We start from the raw sequence: 24457 nt of genomic DNA on the forward strand, positions 1-24457 counted from the left end.
AGACACACATTTTACAAAACAAGCTTTAAAGTCAGCGAGCATGTGTGTGCTTTTAAAACTTTAGGTGGCTTTTCATTTTCATGGCCTTTTATTTTCAATCTACAGGGTCTGTTTTGTCTGTACTTCATCAATTTGTATTAAAGAACACGACGGCTGATGCATTGCAAGATAGCTATGTAATGAGACGCATGTATGTATATATTTATTGTTTGCATGAACGGGAGTACAATATCATGTATTCAAAAGTGGAAACGAGGGTTTAAATAACAGTTTTGGACTGTATCATAACTAAGCTTTGCAAGGTTTCAGGTTTAGATTTCCTCAAACAATACATTGAAAGCATCATTATTCTAGCTTATGCTAATTATTTATTTTATACATCTAAAATGTCCAGAGAGAAACCAAAGTAAGAATCAAGTGAAACCCCTTCATTCATTTTCTATTATGGTGGGGTTTTTTTTTACTGGGTGAGATTCCTGTCGGTTCGTCAGCTCTCAAACAGTCCAAACAGATTAGAAGACATCAGTGAGCGTGAAACTCAGACCCTGGATCAGTGGCACTCCTCCGGCTCTTGTTTTGACTGCAGCATGCAGGAAGTGCTCCGAGGCTCCCACCAACACAACCAGACGGAGAGGAGGACTGTCCTCCCCGCGGCCTCCATCGCAGCTCACGCTCTGTGTCTCGTCAGCCAGCGGTTTGCAGGTGCTTATTAAATCTGCACAAACACATGACGGATCCCCCCCCCCCCCCCCCCCCTCCCCGATGCCCGGTCTGCTGTGATGGCCGAGTGCTGCGTGTGGAAAGCAGCATGAGGTTAGAGAATTATCGCACATATGGGCCTTGGTCCATTATCACAAATGTAACCTGATGAATTTCTGGGCCTTATTCACACTTTAGTCCTAATACAATTTGGGGGAATGAAGCAGCACACAGTACTGGGTGAGGTTTAGCTTCGAGGTCCCAAAAAGACCCAACAGAGTGGGTATGTTTTATATTATTGTTGGGAAACTCACACTACAAACCGGTTATTCGGCCTTTTAGACACAACAAGCTCCAGTTTGACCTTAAAACCCGATCGACTGTCAGTTGTTAAAAACAGTGCGCACCTGTTTTAAAAAATATATATTTAAAACAAATAGTGATATGCAAGTTTAAAGTTTGAATAACCCACATAGTAAAAAAAATTATCAAAACAAACAAACAGTCGTTTATCAATCACATAGTCCTTCAACGGCAGAACCATTTGAGCTGAAGTATCAAATATTTGTACCCACTTGAGGAATTACAAAGAGCATTGTAGTCTACGAACTGTGGGGGGTTCCCTCAGCTGGGGGGCGGGGGGGGCTTTGTAATCAGGGCCACTGCTCACCCCAACAACACCCAGAAAAACGCGTTGTCTGGTCTATTGTGCGTCCGTCTCCGTCCTCTTTGCCTGCATGTGAAGCACCGCCGATCTCCTCTTCTGACTGTAACTTGCTTTTCATCCGCCTCTGGGCCCTTTGTAACACATCCATTCTGTCTCCTATTCTGGTTCATCACTGTGGCATTTAAGGATTAAAAAAAATGTTGGTGTCTGGGCCTCCCAGCAAACACACATTTTACATGATATTTGCCTCAGTGATACGCAGACCTAAACCAGTCAAGCAGGATGAGGGCAATGCAAACGTTGAGCTTAAATTTACATTTTGTAATAGAAAGAAAGTGCCCCCCCCCCTCCCGGTGGTCCCGCAGCACATGTGCTGCCCCCTGGTGGCGGAGACCAGTCCGGCGAAGTGAAAGAGGAGCGACGAGCTGCGGGGAGCACGAGCAGTGGCCTCGGGTCAGACCGTCTGCACAGGAAACGGAGGGAAACAGGTTTTCCTCCGGGTTTGTTTGGACTTTCGGTGCATGATTGAACTTCAGGGACGATGAGACAAACGCAGCGAAGCGAATGCAAGATGCCAAAGTTAAACAGCAGAAACATTTTATTTTTTTAGATCACGTTATATCACCTGTGACAGCAGCAAGATCCGCCCATACATAGTGAGGATTACAGTAACTGACTATTTCTAGATTTTTTTTGTAGTGGAAATGAGCAGCAATGAAAAGGAATGTATAGATATATTTGATAGCTTGATCAAGCTATCAAAGTTTGATTAACTATCAAATATACATATGTATAGTGAAGAGTGCTAATTGTCCGTAAAGGCTTTCCGTAATAAATACATGGATAGTTTTTGTAACTCGGATCATTCAAAGCAAAGGAGTGAAGATGTCAGGCTGTTCACTCTGAATAGTCATTATCACCGGAGGGAATTAAACTTGTGCGAGGAAATCCTCCCCCTCCCTCCACATTGTTGCAGCCAATGAAACCCACGCTCACATTGACAGCCGAGGTGCATGCCGGTAGCTGTAGTCGTAGCTCCGGCTCCGTTTACAGCGGTTGACACCGAGCGGAGTGCAGCGGCACGAATATCGTCCGTCTGAGTCTTTTATTTTTCATTTATAGATTTTTTTATTGACAAGGGGCGACGCGTTCTCCCCAAAAGGGCCGACAAAAACATGCAGGCCGAGTCGGGAATAGTTCTCGACTTCGAGGTCGGAGAGGAGTTTCAAGAGGAACCTAAAACGTATTACGAACTGAAGAGTCAACCCCTGAAAAACAGGTCAGTTGTTCGTATTTCCCACGCCCCCCCCCCCCCCCCCCCCGGGCGCCTCGGCTGCTCCACTGGTCCTGGGCTGCAGACCTTTGCTTTCCTGCGCGTTTGTCGCGCGCCAGTCCGGGCTTTGTGTACAGATGTTGGTCCCAGCTGTGGGCTCACGTAGCCGAATTCAAAGTGCCCCCCCCCCCCCCCCCCTCCATTCTCTCTCGTTCCTCCCGGTTCTTCTGCTGGCATGAAGTTATGCAACACTTGGGTGTTGTCTTGTCAACGTCAACTTCAAATATTAGCTCGTGGTGGAGCAGGCAGGTGGCTTCACAGGTCACTTACTATTTGGGACGGGTGGGTCGCCGTCTGTGGAAGGAGTCTTCAGTTGGAAGGTGGTTGGAGCTCTGTGTGAACAGACCAGACCTCCTCTGTAATCAAGGGCCGTCCTTTCTGTGTTTACGGAATTCTGCTCAGGGACATCCACACGAACATCATGGAGGCCTCTGATGACAGTTGAGCTGAGTCAGGTCTACGTGGTCTGATTTGACCTGTCACCACCTTTTTCTGTGGGCCGTCTGCTGCGTCTGTTTGACGTGACATTCAAATACCGTCAGTGCAGTCAAATTACTCAGAACCTGCACGGGGATTTTAGGAAGGGATTCAAAGGAACAGCTTGGCATTTTGGGAAACGTACGTATAGGTGGAAACTGGTAAAAGCCCCTTTGAGTCTCCATTATTCAGGTAAACATGAGGCAAACAGCTGAAGCTTCTCATCGAATAGGACCAAATGGGTGAGTGGTCACCACCATACGTCTTTGGGCATGAAAGCAAATTCAAATATTTCCCCAAATGTGAAACTAATTCCTTTGAGGAAATGAGCTCTTCTCAGAAGCTGAGGCCTGTCGTCACGGCACCGATGAAGTGCCAGAATATTATTAGGATTGGTGACCAGATAGAATATAACCCAATGTATTTGTAGTTATTACTCAAAGAAACCTGACTCTGTGCTTTTGGGTCATGTTAATATATTACGCAACGCCTTTTCTCATGACGGCGTTGACGAGGACGATGACGGTGCATCTATTAACAGAACGCTGTCTGAATGTTGTGTCCGCTCGTCTCCGTCATGTTGTTCGGCTCTATTGCATGGCTTCATTGTCAGGTCGAGACACACGGAGCACAGTACACCTCTGTGTTCAGACGGACCTCTTATTGCAGACGTTTGGTCCAATCCTGATTTCACCCCCCCACCCCTTCTGGACATTTTATTTGTGGACTGGAAGTCCATAGCGTTGTTGTTGTTTTTTTCCCCCAAAACTTCAGCCAAAACTTCAGTTCAGGGAGAGAGAAAAAAAAAATCTGTCGTCTTGCCCAGTCTTAACCTTTGACCCAGTTCTGCTTTTTAAACTAATTTCGTCATTAGTGAAATGTGATTATCCGGGCTGCACATTCAGGAGCTGAATCTGAGCTGAATTGTTCCAGTGCCAGACAGCCTCAGGATGAGCAAAGTATCACACAGTATTTTCATAAGCTGTGTGAAACATTTGTTTAAAATGAACGTATCCCACTTCCTCTTAGCGTCACATGAGGATGATCCGGCACACGATAGTCACGCTGCATGCGTTTGTTTTGGAGACGTTTGTTGCTCCAAACGGACACACTTGTTGTGATTGATTGCTGGGGCGTGCGGCGTCTCGTCACGTGTGGGGGGGGGGGGGCCTGGTGTGACAAAAGGTCATTTTAGATTTTTGTTCTATAATATAAACTTTAACAGTGACTGCTGCCTGAGATGTGCCAGACGCTTTGTGCCTAACATAGACGTGAGACAGACGGGGAAGAAATAGTCCATGCAGTGTAAATAAGATGTGCAAAATTAGCAGGGGATGTGTTATATTTGAAAGCGAGAGCTGGGGGATCATTAGTTGCAGGCTTACTTGGCGTGCAAACTCCAAATGAGGTTGTGCTTTGCAATTGCACAAGGCAAATTATGGAAGAAGCTTGATATTTTACAAAAGGTTCATCAACAAGAGAACATGTCTTTAATGCCACAAAGACCTGTGCCAAAGCTTAGTATTGACTTTAAATACTAACATTTCAATTTGGATGGCAGAGTAGACACCTGATCATAAATAGGGAAAAATCCCTCTTACAAATATGGTTATTGCAGATTAGTTTCACGCTGGCAAAACCAAAATAATTGAAGTTATATTTGTCGGGTTGAGGCTGCTGAACCCGTAGAGAGATAAAGGCCTTCATCCACAATCCAAAAACCTATCTGATGACTTTGTGTATGATTTTCATTTTTTCATTACCAAATATTTTTCAAACTTTAGATTTTTTTTTTTTTGCTTTGCTAAATGTATATTAAAAATAGTGATATATGACCTTTGTCTGCCTCTGTTGGTGACCAGGAGGGACTGCAACAACGCTGAAAAACATATCCCTTCCCATGTCACATTATACGGCTCAAAGGGTCTAATTTAAACGGTCCGTGTAAAAGTGCAAAATCGTGAAATATTCCGATGAACATGAACCAAGCCCAATGTGAGGTCTACACATTGCTTGCTTTGGCTAACCACAAGCCACTGAGTTTACTTTCATGGGAATTAAGCAGATCCTCGCTTTTGAGAGCATGGGTTTATTAACTCATTTAATATTTCTACGTGAAAGAAAGAGCCTACAGTGCTGCGTGTCCTTCATTGTTCAGTTTTTAACTCCTACAGAGCCTGCATGGATGTTTTTGATTCTCATGGCGTTGAGAAGAATCACGCACAGAATTGGGGTTAAGAAGTCCGGCCTGGAGTTGATTTCCAGTCTTCTGCTCTATTGTCTCTCTCATTACATTTCGCTGGAACCTTTTTTTTTTTCTCACATTGATGAAGAACCATGATAAAAATAAGCAAACAAGAGCATGAGTGAGGAGAAAAAAGTACACCTGAGGTTTTTATTTTAGCAAAAGCTTTCGGTATTAAAACACTGATTTCTCTTTAACTTCCCATCACCGTTGAGACGCTCAAAACACCATAAAACCCTTTGGTCATTTTCTCAAAAGGGCAAGAATTGTCACGCTCAGTTACAGACTTTTAAAGGGTTATTGTGCGTGGAATATCAGGGCTGAGTCCTGTCGAGATATGAATGGTTTCCTTTATAATGTAAGAAGGCATATAGGCCCTCGGTGATGCTGCAATAAGCTCCTTTGTTTTTATAGTAGAACATCCGTGTTTGGATGAACCAGAAAACCTCACGGACTAACTCGGCCTGCCTTAAGCAACCGTATGAAACCCTCCTCCTTTGGATTAAACGTGGTGATCTCTTTTTTTTAAGAGCAAGGCGTTTGTCCCTCCTGTACATCAGAAGCTAATGAGTTCATGTTTATATTTAATTAAGTAATAATCAAGTGACAAGCAGCATCATTTGTTCATGGACTTTCATATCATCCGACCTCTGGTTTATAACCAGCAGAGACGTTCCCTTCTGGCTATAACACATTGTAGAAGGTTTAAGGCACTTAAAGGCTTTTATTTAGTTCCATCGGTTCTAAGTATTTACCTCGTTGTAGTTGCCTGTTCGGAGTCATGTTCTCTGGGCTGGGGAGGTTGTGTTCTCTGGCCCCCGGGTATGATTTTGGCGATATGGACACTTCATTGGAAGACATTTGAACTTCCTCTTTATTTCGCAAAGACGCCATGCACGTGCAGGACAACGTGTTATGCTGCACAGTGGAGCTGAACTCGAAGCTAATTAGAAAAACCGTTGAATGCTCTGAGAAATGCTCTGACGATGCATTTCTCAGAGCATTCAACGGTTTCTGAAGTGGACGCATTGGAGACCCAACGCGGCGGCCAAAGGCTGCGACCCGACGTTTACGCCGGCGGGGTTTATTTAAAAGCAGCCTGTTGATGGGCAGCGTGCGTCCCCCCCTGATGTGCTGCGTGGTGATTGGAGATTCCAGGCCGGGGCCCCCGGAGACCCCCCCCCCCCCCCCCCCCGCCTCCTCTGACACACTGTCGGCGCTGCGCCACCACTGGCGTGACTTTCATTGCTCTCCAAGGGCGGGTGGTGCACCCTCAGGGAATAATAAAAACAAACATGGAGGCCGTTGGAGTGCAAGTGTGCAGACCGTGCTTGTTTGACTGTTTGTGAGTATGCGAACAATCCAAATCCTACCAGCATGGACTCGATGGAATTGGTTATTGATTTTTAACTAAAGGGTTGCAAAGAGTTTGTGTCACTTTACAGAATAACATTTACTTTTTTAAAGAGTTTGAACACGTTTTTTTGTACCAGTTTTAAAGTCTCCTTGAGGCAGAGCTATTGGCTGTAGCCCTCTGTAAGGCCTGCACGAGTTTTCCTTTTGACTCGGATCAGACCTCTGTGGCTGCACTGAACATTTCTGCTCGCCTCCCCCTCTCTCTCCGTTCTTTGCCGGCCTGCTTTTCAGAAACCGACATTAAAGACTCAGGTCCGACTGTCTGACCCACGATGGAGAAGCGTAATGAGCAGAGTCAAAGGGAATCATGAGTTGGGTGGGTGGGGCTCGTCAGAACTGTACAGCTATTGTGTTTGTGTTTTGGTTTTGTCTTTGTGATACACACAAAAACGAGGGGAGGTGTACACACACACACACACACACACAAGAGGGAAAAGGTTAAAAAGGACAAAAGAGCTTTTATGTGCTAAGAGGTGTGTTTGGCTAAAAGCCATCACACACTTGAAAGGAAGAAATTGAGAGAGAGAGAGCGAGAGAAAGAGAGAGCGGGCTTTGCTTTGTAGAGGGGCTTCTGGTCACCCATGCACACACTGACACACACACAAGTCAACCTGGTAATAAAGAATGTGTAATCGAAGAAAAAAAAATCATGAGGTGCAACAAGTCGCTTTAGATCTCTTTTACAAACCCGTCTATTTTTAAAAAACATACCTTGACCGTATCCCATCCTCAAATTTTAAAAAGTGTTTTCACACTTAGGATGAGGTCATTATTTATTGAGAAATGCAGCCTTACCGACCCAGCAACATAGAGGTTACACATGTATTAACAGTGATTATATTTTGAGTGTTAAAAACACAAAACAATGAATTATTGTGTAGAAAAAACTATGATTTATTTAAGGTCATTTAGAAGCAGTGACGCGTAATGTATTCGGTCCAGCAGAGGGCACTGAAGATTTTATAGTTTGAGAATAAAAATATCCGCCTCAGTTTAAATCCATGCTGAAATACGGTCGATGCCCAAACAATGATTCCCCAATAACGTTGGTGATCCCCTCACTTTGACTCCAGCTCCACCAGCAACGCTGCGTACATAACCAACAACAATCTGCATGTCAACATGCTAACAGGCTAAACTAATAAAGGTGTACATGGTAAGCATGGTAAGTGATGAAGATTAGCACGTTAGCATTGTCGCTGTGAGGATTTCTGATGTACAGTAAGGTCTGTTTTAAGTAATTTAAGATCATAAAGATGTTCAACTATATTTTTGGTAATAATAACGTCTGTATTTTAAGAAATGTACTTTTTGTGAGTATTTTTGATGGAGATTGACATTTAAAGGAAATGAAACTAGTGTTAAGACAGGAGTCGGATTAAAAAGAAAGAAAAAAACCTTTTATATTATTAGATCCAGTGACTTTCGTTTGAAACTCAAAGGATTAAAGGAAATACACACTCACCCACACTCACACAGACAAAGGAATTATGCACAAAGTCTCTCTCCAGACGGAGTTTGAGAGAGCCAAAGCAGTGTTTTCAGAGAGCAAACTGTTCCGCTGTAATTCATTTATTACATGCATTCACAATCAGTTCATCTGCATCGGCGTTGCCCCTCAGACACGGATGAGACGGCCTCACGTGCGTCTCGGCCCTTGCGCAGGGTCCAGTGGGGTGTTGGTGTCAGACAGAGAGAGATTGCACGCGGTGCTGGGGAGAGAATCGTGGCATGTCGAGGGCTCGACGCCCACTGAACACGCTGCAGACCGAGGCCGTGTTTGACTCCGCCGGCTAATTAGTGCGATTACTGCACAGCTGGATTGGCCAGCCGTTTTCCTGTGTTTCGTCTGGAGGATCACTCACTCGACGAAGGCTTCATACCGACGACTTCTGCTTCAGCAGAGCCGCTCTATTTTAGGGCTGCCGGCGCCGTCTAAATTTAAGGGAGTGGGAAAACTGAAGCAAGAGGTTTTTTTTTATTTATGTTTTTACAAAAACTGTTCCTCTTTTCTGCGAGTGCAGTGCTCCTAAAGCCTCAGAATCAGATAGTCCAGCTCTTTGAAGTTATAATTGATGCTCCGACGGAGTATTTGTTTCCTGGGACGAAGTTCTAAGAAAAGCTGAATTTTGAATATGTGTTTTACATGAAACATGTCTTTTATGATTATCGATTCCTCAGTGTATTCTATGCCAGTTAGTGTTTTATTTCTTTAACCAATCAATCCCACTTCCTAAAAGGCTGCCTCATATACGTCATTTGGATCGAACACAGTACATTTTCTGTCCCTCTCCCTTGAAATTGCTTGTTTTGCTCCTGAACCCAAATACTTTTCGTTTTCTATCATATCAGACAGAAAAGAAAATCTGAGGTTCTTTAGTTTTAAAACCCCTGAATCCACCGACAGTGTAGATTCTCTTTTTGATCTCCACCCCTCTTTCAGCTATCTTCATATTAACCTTCTACTCCATCTGCTTGCCCTTCATCTTCTCCTAACTTTCCTTCCCTCTGATCTTCCTCCTCTCTCGTCTCTTTTGCTTGACCTCTCCTTCCCCGTCTGACCTCTCTCTACCCTCTCCCGCCGTTATCACTCTGTCTCCTCGCCGCTCTCCCCCCTCACCTTCCCTATTCCCCTCCCCTCCCCCTCCCCGCCCCCCATCCGCTCTCCCTCGCCCGTCTTCACTTCTCTCTCCCGCTCATTCATCCGTCACCTTTCTTTTTTTTGCTTTTTGCACATCTGCAGCGGCCCGTCGGGCGAGCACAGCTCCTCCAAGCCCCCCCTGAGCTCCTCGGCTGTGACATCACGCATCCTGCTGCGGCAGCAGCTGATGCGGGAGCAGCTTCAGGAGCAGGAGCGCCGGGAACAGCGGAGACAGCGAGCCTCCCAGTGCCCACAGACCGCGGCGGCCCAGACCCCCGCCATCGATGTCAGCGCGCCCGCCGGTCTGCCGCCTGCACCCCAGGTGCCGATGGAGGTGTTCAAGGTAAACGGTCGTGGTTGTAGTGTGGGGACTGTAGAGGAAGAAGAAGAAGAAGAAGAAGAAGGAGAAGAGGGATGCATGGGAGCATGTGTCATATCAAGATGATACCGATACAGTTATAACTATGGTAGATTGTCAAAGTGTAAAGTTTTTACAGTATATCTGTGTAAAGTTTCCACCTCTGAAATTAGATGATGCGTGTGTCATGGTTGCGGTCTGAGTTGTCAGCGGTCTGGTTGTGGTCCAGGCAGCGCTGTATTTATAGATTTTATTGAGTCGTGTGTGTGTGTCGACAGTCAGTCAATTGTGGTTTTTACTATGACTTGGTGTAAAAAAAAAAAAAAACTAAAAAAAAACACAGGAGTGAGTGAAGTGTGTTAAAATGCGTCGATGGGGATTATCTTTCCTGAGAGAATTCCTCTTTAATGCACGCTGTGCTTCCAGCCATTCGGGTTTAGGCATCTTTAATCCTATTTGCTCAGCTAGATTCACATCGTTTCATAGCTTTGATTCCCTGGCAGTCCGAGGGACAGGAGACTGTTGAGATTTTCTGTACCAGTGGAGACCGTTTTGTTCGAGGGATCCTTTTAACAAGGCAGTTTGGTAAGTTTTTCTTCTGCGTGTTTTCAGAAGAGTTAGCAATTTAGTTTGAAATATTAATAGCATTCTGTTGCGTAAATATATTCTGTTTTAGCACATCTTGATTAGGTCATTAGCGGCCTGACAAAACGTGGTGTGCGATTGTGATTTAGATTTGAACAATATACATAAAAGTATTTTTCTTTTTGCTATTCCTTGCAAAACTTCTGGTGATTCGCCTCATTTTCCGTTCTGGCTTTCTAGTCTTTTGGGATTTCATTATTTTTTACATCATTGCAAAGTTGACGGGAATGTTTGTGGAGTTTTTCAAGACACACACACATGTAATGCATCAACCTTTCTACTTCTCTTAGAAAGAAAACAATTAAGCTTTTGGTTTTGTCATTATTTTCCATTTGTTATTTCCCTTTGTTGATTTTTGGAAGGCTGCGCAATCACGGCTGCAGGTCTTTTCATTTCAGAAAAGAATCTATGCACAAATATACAACTGTGTTTGTGCATTTCAATTTCCAAGATATCTACAGATTTAAAATCCAAAGCGCTTGTTTGGAACCCTAAACGGGGTGAAAGGAGCTTTAAACAAAGACTAACTCAAAGTTGGAATTGTTTATCCCCACATTAGGTGTAGTAGAAAGCAGATATATTCTGGGGGGGGGGGGGGTTACTGAGTAATCTGTGTTGATCTAAATCCATCCACAACCCAATCACAGATTTCATGGTTACTGGCTCAGCCCCACTTTCATCACCCTGGATGTGTGTGGCATGGGCCAGCAGCGACGGACAAACACAGTGTATCCATTAAAAACAAGCAGCATAAACATGACTTACTCCCCATAATCTGCAGCTCTTTGAGAGGTTTAGGGCACCCCCGACCCCCCAAACCCTCTCGCCGTGTACAATACATCAAGTTAGAGTAATTTCTCTGCTTTGGCGAGAGCTTACAGACATTCTTCATTGACTGAAGTCCTCAAATGAAAAAGGCCGTTGCAGCTTGGCTCCGTTGAGCGGGGGTTAACCTACTCACCTGTCTGCGGCTAGATTAGCGGAGTCCTCAAAAAGCTCAGGGGTACCAGGCAGAGCTGCTGGACCTCAAAAAGTGCAAACATTAAGCTCAAATGAGTTTATCTAGAGACTGATTGGACCCTTAATTAACCAAGTGACCTCCGACCTTGTGGGGAATAAGTAAGGGATCAGTTTAGGGATCAAGACAAAGGCGAGCACAGCCTTACCACACACCGAACGCTAATTCAGTGAAGAATGCTCGTAATTAGCCCCCACTGCCTTCATTCCATGGCATGTTTTAGAGGGGGGGGGGGGGGGGGTGGGGACGCTGCTTTGAAATTTATGTAAGATAACTTCCTAAAAGGGTTAAAAATATGATTTGTCTTTAAAGGGATTTATTGTGCTCTCCCTGTACAAAATGTAGGCTTCTTTTAAAGTACTTAAATGGTGCAGCTCGTGACTGGTACACATAAGAGAGCGTACAGAAATGCTCATTTCAGTGGATTTTCAGGAGGTCACGCTTCAGGATATTTAGTGAAAATGTACATTGTGCAGCCTCGTAATTATCTTATTTCATTACCAGCTCTCTAATTATTATTCTAACCATAAACAGCGTAGCACACAGCAAAGACAGACTCTTTTAGCTTATGTTAATTTTAACACAACACTTGTCATTTAAAGACACCGGGTTTGTGTTCCACTGGTAGTTTGCCAAATCTCTGCATAATTTGCACGACCGCATTGGAGGCGTAAAAGACCACCGGTCGCTCTGATTGTAGCTGCTCACATTAGCATCACACTTGTCGCCTGCAAGTTCCACCGAGCACGTTAGCAGCTTAACTGTGAGACAAAGTGGCCTATTCTTCTGGGCTGCATAGCGAATGGGGGCATTCTTGTTAATGTATCCTTATAGGACCATCACGGAATGCCCAAAGCATGTAAGTAAAAAGAAACACAGATCAGTGTTTGTCAGCTTGCCGGCGTCCCCTCTCAGTACAGCAGGTTGCTTTGTGCGTGTTTTGGACTGTTTGAGGGGTTGTGTTGGCCCCCGGGGGGGGTAACAAAAAAAAAAAAGAAGCTGATAAACAACAAGCCGTCTTGTTTTTCCTTCGCTTGCAGATGCTGTTGACGTCACAGTTGCAAAGTGTATATTTTGGGAAGAGTACGTTAAGTGAAGGTCGGGTAAATTAAAGTGAAGGCCCCCCCCGGCTGGGATCGTTCCGCAGTCCCGAGCTGCCCAACTTCATCGGGGTTAGGGATGTATCACAGTGTATCTCGGATGGAAAAAAACACATATATATTATAGAAGAATAGACTTTTTCCCCCCTGTGACCACTTATTGACGTTTCACCCTGAGGTCAGAGGTGGGGGGGCGCAGTTAATTCTGAGTAGTTAGATCATCTAATTACGTGTAATAACTTTGGAAATCCCTCTGGATTCGTCTGGCTAAGTATATTTAAGAGGTCTGCTACTTACTGCAACAACGAGAAAAAGAGTTCAGGGCTGCCACTTATGATTATTTATGTATTTTAAACATTGATTGATACGCTCATTATTAATGACTTATTACTAATTATAGAGTAAGAAAATAGAGCAACAAAATGCAATGTGTAAGAATCCAAGGAGATCTACTATTATACGGGGCTTGTTTTGTTTGACATGTCGATATTCCGATGTTCAGTCAAATGAATCATAGAAAGGTCGTCACATCTGAGGAGCTGAAACAATCAAAAGAAGATGTACAATGAATAAATGTACAGCTGTGACCCGTCGTTTTCATTATGGATGAATCTGCCCATCGTGTCTTCGATTAAGGGATTCCGGTTGATTATGAATTTTTTTTAAATATCATGATATTCCTGAAGTCTTAACATAATTTATTCATTGTTCGTAGAAATTAATTAAGCTCAAGATCCTTTTATTCTCAGTAGCATAAAATCGTTATAAACAAGCATAACTTCTGCAATCCAGCTGTTCCATCTAATAAAATACTATTTTTATACAAAGAAAAAAAGGACTCCGACAGTGATCCTTTGTATGTTTTTGTGGTTTCTATTTTTAGACGGTACCAGCTATCAGTTCTGTTGATGAGAGCATTTCTGCTCTAAGTTGACGTGAAGAGACAGACAGAGTCGGAAGGTCTTTGAAAAAAAGAACTTTAGGAAGCAGTCGTTTCCAATCAGATGTTCTGGAATCCCCAAAAGCTCCAACACTAGATCTCAGGGGTTTGGAGATGATTAACAGGTCAGGACCGTATTGAACACGTTCGTCTTTCTTCTTTGGCAGTCTGGAAGTCCTGATGAAAAAGATTCATATAATGCTCCAGATATACTGAGATGAGATCCACTTGCATGTGCTGGTAAACCACACATTCATTAAATACAACATATTACTGAAAAACCTTAAGCCTTTTGTCGTTGACTTCTCCTCGACCTTGCTGAGGGTCATAAGGTCAAGAGCAGTTGCAAAGAACAACGGGAGTTAAGACTTACGTAACCGATCTGTGAACGTGGAACGCAGGGGAGGAGAACAGTGACAGAGCCGATGCGGAAACAATCCACGTCGGGATTCTGCTCCGAAAGACGAAACCCTCGCCTCCTGTAACGTTACCGACCACTGAGCTTTAAAATGCTGCTGCCGTGAGGAGCTGTTGGACAACACCATTTGCTTTCTGAATGGATGGTCCTGTGTCCTGAAGGAGGCTTTGAAGCGCCTTTCCTCAGCCTACAGACAACTAACCTCAAGGCATGTCTGTCTTACGTTTTTTTAAATAGTTACTTTACAAGAAGAACAGTGTTCCTTATTTTTGATTCATCAATTCAATTCTAATAGTTACCTCCCCAGTCTAGCAGGAGCTGAGCCTCTGAGTAGCGGATCTGAACAACATGAAACCCGCATGCTGCATACTGCACAATGCTGCTACTTGTGCGTTTCTGCATGTTTTCAGGCTAAATAACAGATGTTGCTGTTGCTAAAGAAGCTCTGGAGGTTATTTTTTTTTCTTCTCCAAAGCAACTGCTATCAAATGAATATTGTTCCCACATTGAGAGAGGCAGAGGGAACGCCCCACGTGTCGGGACGACGGCTGAAACCGACTAGTGAGATGGAACGGATTAACGATTTTCCAACCAAGGTTTTCCCACAAACTAATCTTTGATTTTCAATATTATGACAGCAGCTGACTGACCGCAAATCAAGAGGTGCCACTTTGACCGAACGAGACGTGCACTTGTTCTTTATGGCTGTTCTTTTTGTTGGAATAAAGAAATGAAATAACATCCAAAACCTTTCAATTTAATCATCACACAAATTGCAACCCTTTCAATCCCTTATTGCATTTATTGAGCCAAATGACATGAACTTAAATTCCACATTGAGAGCATTTATGGTTCAAATTTCGGTACAGTAATGCTATTTATGGTGGATGATCCGGTAACAATGTGATCATTATCGACACACCGGTCGAGTTAAACACCATAATGATAACAGAGCAAAGACTACAGGGTTATTGAGAACAACATTAATGAATCTCATTGTTTTACACTTTAGCCCAAAGGGGGACTTTGTTCTTCTCAGTCAGTAATTGACGTGCTGTAAATATGTCAGCTTTACAACCTTCTAATGACGTCATACCTGGGTGATAAATGCAAAACCTCTCACATGAGACCCCCCCCGCCCCCCCTCCCCCTGCAGAACAATGGCACTGTCTCTGGACCTGAGAATCAGGTAGAGAGGTAGGACAAGTGAGTAACTAGGCCTCCTCTAAAAGACACAAAGATGCACATGGATGATTCAAAATGACAAATGTCGTGTTTGGTCCCGTTGTGTTTTCTGAAGTCAGTCCTTCACCGTCTTATCAGGTCCTCAGGCTCCGCGGGTTATGACAACCACATCGTCTCAGATGTCAAGTGCCGTGTGCAGACTACGGGGCTTTTCACAGGAGCTTTGACTTTGTCTTCCTCGGCTCTGCTGAAGCCACGTCCTCAGATCTCACGCAAAACAGACACCCGCTTTTTGGAAAAAGGAAGCAGCGAAGGCTCTAAGGCTCAGGACGCACGTCGTCGCCGATTTAAAATGCAATTCACAGGCAAGATGAGTGACAAACCCCGAACATGTAGGGATGTTAGAGACTGTATTCTTTGTGCCGCTTTAAATTGGGAATTCACGCCGAGTCTCCAGAGGGTTCAATTATAAAAATAAAAAAAAGTGGACGTGACAAAGCAACAGCCTGAGGCCAGTTTCAGTTAAAGAGGTGGCCGCGTAAAACAAAGACACTGACTGTTAGCAGCCGATCCGGACATCAAGTGATGAATTCAGATTTTACATAAAACAACAGAAATGTGAAGAAGCTCATTGTACCTCCCTGATGTGCATAACTAATGGCTTTTCTTTAAAAAGATCTGGATGTGCCTGTCTGTAGCAGGGTTAGTCTTCTGGGGCAAGCAAGAGGGACGCAGCTACAGCACGCCTCAGTTTAGATGGAACTTTAACTTGGAAGTGTCGCTTTGTTTTTTTCTATTGGACGGGTCAGTTTACTGTAAATGATGCTTGAGATGCTTGGATACCAACCGTATGAGGTATGTTTAAAATGGAGTCTTTTTTGAGTGGTATTTTTTTATTTTATTGAAAATAACATTCAAGCATTTTTTTTTTTTGTCTTAGAGCCTTCGTAGTTTGTCATAACATGCGTCATGTACCTAAATTTACCAATGAATTCTCCGTGGTGTTGTGTCATAGTAACCACAGATTTTGTCAAGAAACTCCGGGAATAGACGGTTTAAATATAAATATAACGGTGGAATGCAGCAGCACTGCTCCGTTTGCAATGTGTCAAGAGCCGGAGGTTGGTTCGCTGTGAATGGATTAATGAAATCAAATGTATTCATAGCCAAAGGGGAGCAGAGATGGGTGTGTGTAAATTGTGTTACTTTAAATATGTGCACCATAAACCCAGAAGAGCAGAACGTCGCAGCTAAAGAAGATATGTAGAAATGTGTTTTCTGCTGAGGCTCTTTTAGATAACGCTTTGACAGCTTCTCAAAAGTAAAATGCATAATTCATTATCTGTTTTCAACGCTATCTCAAGTTTATTTTAATACTGCAGTCGGAACAGTGGATTGCTCGGACAGGCTTTGAGGTATATTTAGTCTTTTGTGTTGATCTGTGTACATTTATATACAAATAGTTTGCTTTTTAATCTAATAAAACACAAGAATAATATAGCTGTAGTTTAGGATTTACACCTCCCTCACCCTGCCTCCTTCTCGCTGCCCGCCCACAGGTCCAGACTCACCTGGAGAACCCGACCAAGTACCACATCCAGCACTCCCAGCAGCAGCAGGTGAAGCGCTACCTGGGAAAGCTCGGCTCTCAGGTGTTGAACTTGCCGTGCCACAACCAGTCCTCTGACCACGGGGGCATGCCGCCAGGGCCGGGCAACAGCGCCCCCAACAGCCCTATGGCCTTACTGACCCTCAACTCTAACTGCGAGAAAGAGGTGAGCGCCCTCGTGACGCCAGCTGCTTGTTTTTTTTTCACACAATGACACAATGGTTTGATGTCCCCTTTTTCTCTGCGGCGTCTTGTATTTAGATGGATGATGTCATTGACGACATTATTAGTCTGGAGTCCAGTTACAGCGATGACATCCTGGGCCTGATGGACCCGGGGCTCCAGATGGCTAACACCGTAAGTGTGTGTGTGCAACTCACTTCTTCAGACTGCTGTCCTGTACTATTTCTGTAGGGAGACCAACAATCTCTATCAGTTTGCCCAAATTTCAAAGAAGTGGTCACAGATTTTGCAGAATACCCGCGTGGAGCCTCCCTTTCCCTTTTGATTTCCTACAATGCTTTTCATTTATGAGATACTTTACCTCGACACTGAGCCGGTCCAGCTGTTTCCCTGTTTCCTGTCATAAGTGACATTGTGACTATTTTCACGCATCGTATGCCTGTAAACTCTTTGGTCCCCACCCTACCTGGGACTCTCGACCTTGCGATGCTGATCATCTCCGCTTCGCGTCTCCGCCCGTGTGTGTCCCCATCAGATCCCCGTGAACGCTAACCTCATGGACATGTACGGTAATCAGGGGATGTCCCAGCAGGGTCTGCCCATCAGCAACTCGTGCCCCGCCAACCTGCCCAACATCAAAAGGGAATACTCCGGTGAGCAAAGCCTGGCTTTGAATCCCAAGTGTATTGTTTTATACAGAATCCCGTAATCCTCCTATGCACCACTGACATTTCTATTTGTATCCATTCCGCTCCGCTTGTTGATTATTTATTATTATTCATCGCAGTTTCCCAGACCCCGGCCATCATGCACATGCTGGATAAGTCTGGATCCTGCGGCAACAAATTTGACAGCTATCAGCGGCCTGAAGGATTCCCCGTGGGTACGTGTGGTTAATTAGCTGCGAGCCCATTTTGGAGATTGGCACTGCTCCATTGATTACATTGATTGATCGAAAAATTGGATTTTTCCCTCCAAAAGCTGAGGTCAGAGCGATGGCTAAGGAAAGGCAGAAGAAGGATAACCATAATTTGAGTGAGTTTCGATGCTTTGTAATTGCTCTGTAAATGTGTAAACGTAAATACTTAAGTGTGGTAACATTTGGCAAAATGTCCCCTTCTTTGTTAATGTATAATATATATATTTTAGATGGGAGTTTGTGAGCTAATCGTGGATTCTTTTCCTATCTGTTTTCATTCTCTAGTTGAGAGAAGACGACGGTTTAACATCAACGATCGAATCAAGGAATTGGGAACTTTAATCCCCAAATCCAATGACCCGTAAGTTACTTTTATTATTCTTTTTCCCTTTTTGATGAACACTAGCTTTTATTCAAGACAAAATTAGTAACTTTGCGGGTTTCTCCCATTACAACATGTCCTCTTTTGGTTAGTGTCCGTCCCCACCAGACTAGTCAAAGGAACACTGTAGAAACACAAAGAGAGCATTTACTTCACTGTTGAAACCTAATTATTTATTTGATCCGCCATTTCTTATATAGTGCTAGTATTTTTAAAACAATATATGAACTCATCCTTTCATCAATTTGCCCTTTTCACTAGACAGATCTGTTGATAATTTAAATCTGCTTAATCAATCACAAAAGGGTCATAGGTTAAACACAAACTGCAAGTGTCCCCCTTGTGGATAATCTCATTTCATTAAACCTCACTGGATTACCCGTATATAAATACTTTCTGTTCTCTATGTATTGATACTTAGAGGCTAGAAGCGCCGCTTACATGCTCGCTCTTCTCTTCCTTGGCCCTTCGACCCCGCCCGTGGCTCCGTGAAGATGTCAGCAGCCCTTTGTGTCATGTCTATCCACCCGTGGTTGTTTTGCTAAACCCCAGCTGAGTGCTCCACCCACGCACAACCCCACGGAGACACCCGCTCAGAGGCTGCCCTTTACAAACAGACCTTAACACAGCTCGTTATTGTAGATGAAACGCAATGAACAACACTTGAATTCAGCGAATAGAATCATCAAAAAAAAAAATGATCTGCCCTCAGGGGGCTTTGATCTATCTTTGAAACACCTTCCAGCACAATAACGCCTGCCTGAGCCTCGGCCGCAACCTTTGCTTCCATCCGGGGGTCCGGGGTCCTCCTTGTGAACCTCCTTGCTTGTGCTCTCAGCGACCTGTACCCCTGTACACGTTGACCTGGGCTCCTCTGTGTGACACTCAGGGACATGCGCTGGAACAAAGGCACAATCCTGAAGGCGTCGGTGGACTACATCCGGAAGCTTCAGCGGGAGCAGCTGAGGGCCAAGGAGCTGGACATCCGGCAGAAGAAGCTCGAGCATGCCAACCGGCATCTGATGCTGAGGATACAGGTAGCGTAGAGGTTTCATTGAAATCCGACAAGGAAACGAGCAAAATGAAAAGGAATACGTTATGTTTCATGTGTACACATTTTGAAAGAAACTGGATTGTCAGCATTAACCGCCTCGCGTAATGTCCAAACGGATTACAGCCCATTATAAAATCAGGTCAAGCTTCAGCGAAGGCTGAGTGTGGAAGGGGGGGGGGGGCTGCTGTTTAGATCCACCATCTTGTAAATAATTAGTCACAAGACAAGGGGCGTCGGGATCTGTTTCGATTCGGCTCGGACGTTGATTGATTGGTGGCTCACATCATTATTTAGAGACGCACAATTACGGGACAAAAGAGATAAATTTAGGAGAGAAGCTCCTCGCTGATTCACTCATTCACCCAGATGTGTCTTCCACCCGAAGGAGTTAGAGATGCAGGCCCGGGCGCACGGCCTGGTCATCGCACCCCCGGCGCTCTGCTCCCCCGAACTCTGCGCCCGGCCCATCAAGCAGGAGACGGCGCCGGACGACTGTCGCCAGGAGCTGTACGCGCTCCACCCTCATCACCACCAGCAGCACCACGCGGCCCGCACCCCGGAGACGCCCGGCGCCCCGGAGCTGAGCGAGGGCCACGCCGACTTCCCGGCGGAGGGCCACTACAAGCCGGGCTCCAAACTCAACGACGTCCTCATGGAAGACACCCTGTCCCCGGTGAGAGGGCGGGACCCTTTGCTCTCGTCCATCTCGCCGGACACCTCCAAGGACAGCAGTCGCAAGAGCAGCGTGAGCATGGATGAGAATGAGGAGGTCTGTTAGCGGCCCCTGCTGGAGGATACCTGCGGTGCGTCTCCGACCGTCTCCACCCTGCTGCAAGTGCCCCCCCCCCCCAGCTTTCTCCCGTTGTTGTGTTTTCCTCGTCCGTGTTTACATGCGTTTAATCTTTTCCATTCGTGCATTTTTTAGTGATATCTTGGTCTTTGTCAAGCCCTCAACCTGGATTTCAAAGGACTGATTATAAAGTGTGTTTGCTCCAATCAATGCTTTGATGACAATGAGTTACAATAATAGAGGTTTTTATATTTTTTAAAAAAGACATGCGTTAAACTTTAAATAGAAGCTAGATTATGTTTATTTCTATTGATTCCAAAGAATCTAGGGACGTTATGAATCACGGTCAATAGTGTAGATATTTTTTGTTTTAGATAAACACTGCTTTTTAAATCGGTAGCGATAATAGAAGAAAGAAGATCTATTTATTACGATAGTGCTTTACACTCCTTGTGTCTTAGAATGAACTTGAATGTGCCAATGCCTTATTAAGACATTCATACATCAATGTTATATTGCTGTGCACAGTTTTTGGCTGTTTGTCAGTCATCCAGTTGACATTTTTTCCTTTGATGAATATTAATCATTTGTAGATTTCATCTTATTTATGTATCTATGTTAAGTAGACATTCCCCTGAGAGGTATTTAGGACAAGGCCTTTAAAAGAGCCTTTTTGAAACGACAAATAAACAAAAGCACGTTAAGAATAGAAAGCTAATATGTCTCCTTTGCGATAATTCAAATAACAAAATCACCCTTGATAATGGCCTGTTGTAATACGTTATTCAGCGTCGTGATGAATATGAAGCAGCACAATAAGTTAAGTTTCAACACACTTAAAGATGAACCAGCGGTGTTTTATTGTGTTCTTGTCTGCAGGGTTCAGAGCTGATTAAATGCTACTATTTCTGCATACTCAGACATGTATGGAGGCACGTTTCGAGTTTTTTTTACAATTTTCTATTTCCCTAAATTATTATTATTGATTTTTTTTATTTTTTTACACCACTGTGGTGATATTTCACATCAAGGAAGTTTTCTTTTCCACTATTATGTGAACCTTTATATTTCCACGGACTAAAAAGAGACTGCTTTGGGATTTTGTATGACATGCATGACATTGTCAAAACACTGGAATGACATCTGTAATCTGTTCACCTTTTTCTCATCCAAGCATAAACTATTGTATTTGCCTTTTCAAAGGCATACAGAATATTGTATGAGATTGTAGATTCTTTATGGCATATAGTTGTTGTATATTTTGTCCGTTTGTTTTCAACAGTTGTAGCACATTGCATTAGTATGACTTTGTTTATTACTACCTGCCATACATTGAGAGCCCTGTTACAGCACAAGCTCCGTTTGTGAAACTATGCAATGGTTGATGTTGTGCCTGCAAAGCGGCGTCATGTCTCGACAATGTGATCTCCTTATGAATAAGCCCTAAATCAGTGTAAAAGTAAGTATATTTGAATTGATTTTAAGTGCCTTACAGTTTTTTCTGTTACACTGGTGATGTTAGAGGAGTTAAGACAGTGATGCAACATGTTGTTGATGTTCATTCTTGTGTTTGGTGCTTTATGTATTAGCTGAAGAGTGCCAAAGTACTTTAGTAAGTAGTAGGAAAGGGGCGTTTGTCGACACAATGTAACATTATTAGCCTTTCTTACTCAAGCCACAGGAAAACCTTGTTTTGATGGAACCCCAAAATGTTCAGTACTGAATGATTAAATAAGGCATTATGATCACAAACAAAAACAAACCACTGACTTCTGATAATAAGTAATCATTTAAAATATTATAATAATCATAATAGTAAATGAATGCCTTTTCATTAGTATTATTTTTATATGAAGTGTTTTGTTTGATATTCTGTACAGAATTGGTTTATTTCACAGAACCATTGTGTCTATACTCAGTAATGGCACTCTCCCTCTACTCTCTACTTCCGACAATCACTGAATCCTCTCTACAGGGACTCGACCACAATGCTCGACGACGTAGCAACGGGCCTAGCACCAAACGGCTACTTTGCATTAGCACAAAGCGGCTAAAGATGCTAGCCAGCTAACTGGCTAGGTTGGCTTGTTAAAATGAGCATTTAACTCATTCATTCAGAGTTATTGTGAGAGAGAGCTGTGCCTTTAAAGTTATTTTTCATAGAAGGAAACACAAAGAGCAAAAGCGAACGCGTGTTCTGTCGTCATAGGCAACAGGAGCTAATTGGCTTAATAAGTACTTTTCCAAAGTGTCAGTGGGGTATTGTGCAATGCCATGAGAATAAGACAGATGAAACAACAGTTCCGAGACTTTGCTAAGTTGTCGAATGGTTTCACTAGCGGCCTGGGTCTAGAGATGGCAATGTTGACTTGAAGTTGAACTTAATATCGATTAGATGGATTACATTTTGTACAGAAATGCATGGTGCCCAAAGTATTAATCATCTTTATTAGGGTGAGCCTCTCTGGCATGGCTATAGCCGCTTAATCTTATAATATTTGACTTGTTTATTCACATGATTATTTAATACATAATGTCCTTATTTATGTCATGTATTTTTTACTGAACACATTGGCCTGGTTTTTATTTTGTTTAATATCTATTACGGTCAAACTACACTGAAGGCGGTGTTTCCAGAGTAGTTCTGAATATTCAATATACTCTTCAGATAGTGTGGATGTAGTGCAATGTGATGCCAAAATGTACTGCCAAAATTAGATATAAAATACTTGTGTATTGTGAACACATAACACCTTAGATAATGCACACGTTAGTGGTCGTTCTCTTTCAACATGACAAGCAATCTCGAAAATAGGATTTCAATCGAGTTAATTCCCATCTTTGGAAACAGTAGTTTGGGAGGAAACTAAAACTGAAGATAGACTTAATGATTGCTTTTCCAAAGCTGTCAACCACAGTCTTCATCAACAAATGGAGATGGCTCAGCTGTCGTCACATGGCACTAAGGAAGTATGAAACATTAATTGATGTGTGTTTGAAAGCCTAGAAAAAGATCATAAGTGGACCTTAAGTGGATTTTTCTGGCCATGGGGTGAATTACAGCTTGAGTGGACTGCAGAAGGGCTTTTAAAGCCAGCTACCGAGCCTTAATATGAAGATAAACATTGCCTGAACCCAAATAAGCTTTATCTTTCAATGGGGCATGAATCATAAACCCCTGAAATGTGACAGGTTGGAATAAACATCGGCATCACACCTGATGGTGGTGGCAAATCATGTAAAGCCATCACTCTGACGAGATTCCTCTAAATAGATCTTCCAGCTATTAATTAAAGGTAAAATAATTACAAAAGGCCTGTGTAATTCAGCTTGCTCTCATTGCTTTGGTTCATACAGACAATGACTTCTGCTGATGTTGCTACTGTCCTTTTTGTTACCGCCTAAATGAGATGAATATTTCAATAGTCACTGTACGCATTGGTTTCAGATTAGTGAAACCCATCGGTACCCAATGTGGAAAATATCTTGTGAGAAATATTAAAAGTTTATTGGAATATTTGTTGAGTTTGTGTTTTTTTGGTAATAAGTAACTTATCATTGAGAAAATGTGGTAATATGGTTGGCTTTCAGGTGAGGGCTCATGTATAGAAACAACAAGTGGACAGTAGGCACAATAATTAGGCATGTTTATTAATAACACAATAAGAGAAAGATGTGCGATTTAGTTTCCATGCGACTACGCATATTAGACATTTTCATTTCCAAACTCAAATCCTCATTGGCTCTAAACAAGGTTAGAATATACGCAAACACAAACCAACATCAGGTAAACATTGGAATTAATCCAAAAAAGGCACAAACTGTTAAACCTTTAAGTGCAATTTCAAAGATCTTCATTTAAAATAACGCTGAAGTGTAGAAAAAGCCCTCTGCTACAATGGTTACGTAGAGTTAGCCGACAATAGAAGTGTAACACGGTCAATGATGTCGTCCAGACACCCCCTGGGAGCCGTGGCGACGACGAGGACAGTATCTCCATCCAGCTTCCCGGGCCACCAACGTGAGCGATTACGCTTGGAATGCACGACCAGGTCCTATCCGTGTTCCACATGCGAGTGACATCCCCCTCCCCCAGTCAACAGAGCACACCAATGGACATACAACTCATCCTGCAGGGCCAATGGACCTAAAGAACTTCTAAAAGAAAACAAATGGAGAAATATTGTATCACATTCATTTGGAATGACAGTGAACATGTAAACCAAATAATAGAAAATACTACCGAACAATCTTAATATAAATTACAAAAACAAACGTTTTGATGCATGATATAATTTATTTCCATTCACATTTAACCATCCTGATAAATCCCCCTGGTGTGTAGAACACATGCTGTGATCACTTGAATGGTCGGAGT

At 43.3% G+C, this 24457-nt stretch overlaps 1 protein-coding gene across 1 annotated transcript; it reads left to right on the plus strand.

Annotated features, from left to right (window-relative positions):
• Positions 1 to 2230: 2230 nt before the first annotated feature.
• Positions 2231 to 21240, plus strand: LOC119221990 (microphthalmia-associated transcription factor-like). Its single transcript, XM_037478290.2, has 10 exons — positions 2231 to 2645; positions 9581 to 9821; positions 16702 to 16917; positions 17013 to 17108; positions 17470 to 17587; positions 17722 to 17817; positions 17916 to 17969; positions 18139 to 18214; positions 19125 to 19272; positions 19675 to 21240. Exons 1-10 carry the CDS (start codon positions 2542 to 2544, stop codon positions 20065 to 20067), a joined length of 1542 nt encoding a protein of 513 aa, XP_037334187.1. The 5' UTR covers positions 2231 to 2541; the 3' UTR covers positions 20068 to 21240.
• The last annotated feature ends 3217 nt before the right edge of the window (positions 21241 to 24457 follow it).

The sequence above is a fragment of the Pungitius pungitius genome, chromosome 1 (genome assembly GCF_949316345.1).
Source record: "Pungitius pungitius chromosome 1, fPunPun2.1, whole genome shotgun sequence".
NCBI classification, from domain to species: Eukaryota; Metazoa; Chordata; class Actinopteri; order Perciformes; family Gasterosteidae; genus Pungitius; species Pungitius pungitius.

Bases quoted from the DNA above. Each gene is read 5' to 3' on its own strand.
- LOC119221990 (XM_037478290.2), top strand. From the start codon at position 2,542: ATGCAGGCCGAGTCGGGAATAGTTCTCGACTTCGAGGTCGGAGAGGAG. The intron at 17,818-17,915 runs GTACGTGTGGTT...TCCCTCCAAAAG, and splicing joins GCCTGAAGGATTCCCCGTGG to CTGAGGTCAGAGCGATGGCT. The intron at 18,215-19,124 runs GTAAGTTACTTT...TGTGACACTCAG, and splicing joins ATCCCCAAATCCAATGACCC to GGACATGCGCTGGAACAAAG.